We start from the raw sequence: 1,809 nt of genomic DNA, 5'->3' as shown, positions 1-1,809 counted from the left end.
GCGGCGAGGTCGACCTAGTAGCCTGACAGATGCAGGCCATCATGAGAAGCAGTATGGCGGCTGTCGCAGTGGCTAAGGTCGTAGTTAACGCTTCACCGCCTTCAAATACCCTATAAATACTTGAACAATCCGTCAATTCATTTTATGGGATTTTCTTGTTATCCCTTTCTTCCTCTCTCGACTCTCACTCTCTCTTTGGAAGTCCTCCTATTCCCAACATGGTATCAGAGCTCCACGATGCTGCGAGTGCTTCCATTGACGACCTTCGAAGGCCCTTAGCTATGCCAATTCCTCCTTCCCCTCCTCCTGGTGGCGATCTTCAAGCTCGGGTTCCCACTATCTCCACTGCGCCTGCTGCTACGCTCAAGCTCACAAAGACAAACTATCTGCTATGGAAGATTCAGATTGTGCTTATTATAAAGGCACAAGGACTCGGGAAACACCTCACTCACCCTATGCCACCCGAGGAGGAGGATACAGACGATGAGAACACTTCATGGAAGCACAACGACCAACAGGTACTGTCTATAATTATTTCCTCTCTGTCTACTGAGCTTCTTCCAGTTGTCTCTGGCTGTATCACGGCGCAAGCTGCATGGGAGAAGCTTGGCACCAAACTTTCTTCCGCATCAGAATCATGGATAATGGAGTTGACCTCGCGGTTTCACTCCATTAAAAAGGGCTCTAAGTCCCTTGATGAGTACATCTCAGAATTTCACCATCTTCTGGCCGAAATAATCAATGCTGGCGAGTTTATTGCTGATAGAACGGTGAAATTTCTTTTCCTTTGAGGACTCAGATCCAAGTTTTGCTCCTTCTGCACTGGAGTGACCACTCGTAATGGGAATCTCTCCTTCGATGACCTACTTGTCTCTCTTCGAGCGGAGGTCTCCCTGGACAACTTCGAAAGCGATGATGAAGCTTCCGAGACTCGCATTGCACCTATGGAAAATAAAGTCCAAGCGCAACACTCTCAACAAGCCGGCTCATACCGCGAGGAGAACCCCCGTAATGGCCACAGAAGTGGAAACAACCGCGGTCGTGGAGGGCGTACTAGAAGATTCATTCCAAGATGCCAACTGTGTTTGAAACAAGGCCATCGAGCTCTAGACTGCCGGTCCCTCAGAAGCCAGCCAACCTCTACAATGGCAATTCAACCAGCTTCGGCGTTTTGACGACCTCCACAAGCTTACACTGCTTCGTATGCTGGATCAATGGTCCCATCACGACCACACCCGTACCAACAAACATGGTACCCAAACAGTGGAGCCACTCATCACGTTACGGCACAGCCTCACAACCTGACCAACGTCGTCCCCTACGCCGGATCAGAACAACTCTATGTGGGCAACGGATCAGGTTTGTCAATCAAATCTCTCGGACATTCTTTTATATCTTCAGGTCGTGACTATCGCCCACTACTTCTCAAGAACTGTCTTCATGTCCCCCAAATCTCAAAAAATCTTTTATCCATCCATAAATTGACAACTAACAATCATGTTTTGTTGAATTTCATCCCAATGCCTGCTATGTAAAGGATCGAACGACGGGGGAGCTGCTCCTCACTGGCACGGTTCGTGATGGGCTCTGCTGCATTATTCCTTTACAAGCAGCTGCTTTTTTTGGGCGAGAAACAATCACCAGATATTTGGCATCTGCGCCTTGGCCATCCGGCCTTTAATGTTTTGAAACAGACTATCTCACGTTTTGGGTTACCATTGTCTCAAACTATTTCGTCTTTTATATGCTCTTCTTGTTTCATAGCTAAATCTCAAAGGTTACCATATCAAGCGACCACATTCAGGGCGA

General features: G+C 47.9%; 1 protein-coding gene across 1 annotated transcript; it reads left to right on the top strand.

The window, feature by feature from the left end:
* The first annotated feature begins 218 nt into the window (after window positions 1-218).
* On the top strand, window positions 219-1,175 carry LOC144709100 (uncharacterized). The gene is made up of 2 exons (XM_078582502.1): window positions 219-751; window positions 800-1,175. Exons 1-2 carry the CDS (start codon window positions 219-221, stop codon window positions 1,173-1,175), a joined length of 909 nt encoding a protein of 302 aa, XP_078438628.1.
* Window positions 1,176-1,809: the final 634 nt, after the last annotated feature.

Source organism: Wolffia australiana, chromosome 11, assembly GCF_029677425.1.
Source record: "Wolffia australiana isolate 7733 chromosome 11, ASM2967742v1".
Classification (NCBI taxonomy): Eukaryota; Viridiplantae; Streptophyta; class Magnoliopsida; order Alismatales; family Araceae; genus Wolffia; species Wolffia australiana.
This window is presented reverse-complemented; position numbering and strand designations above follow the sequence as displayed.

Bases quoted from the DNA above. Each gene is read 5' to 3' on its own strand.
- LOC144709100 (XM_078582502.1), top strand. From the start codon at position 219: ATGGTATCAGAGCTCCACGATGCTGCGAGTGCTTCCATTGACGACCTT. The intron at 752-799 runs GTTTATTGCTGA...TTGAGGACTCAG, and splicing joins GAAATAATCAATGCTGGCGA to ATCCAAGTTTTGCTCCTTCT.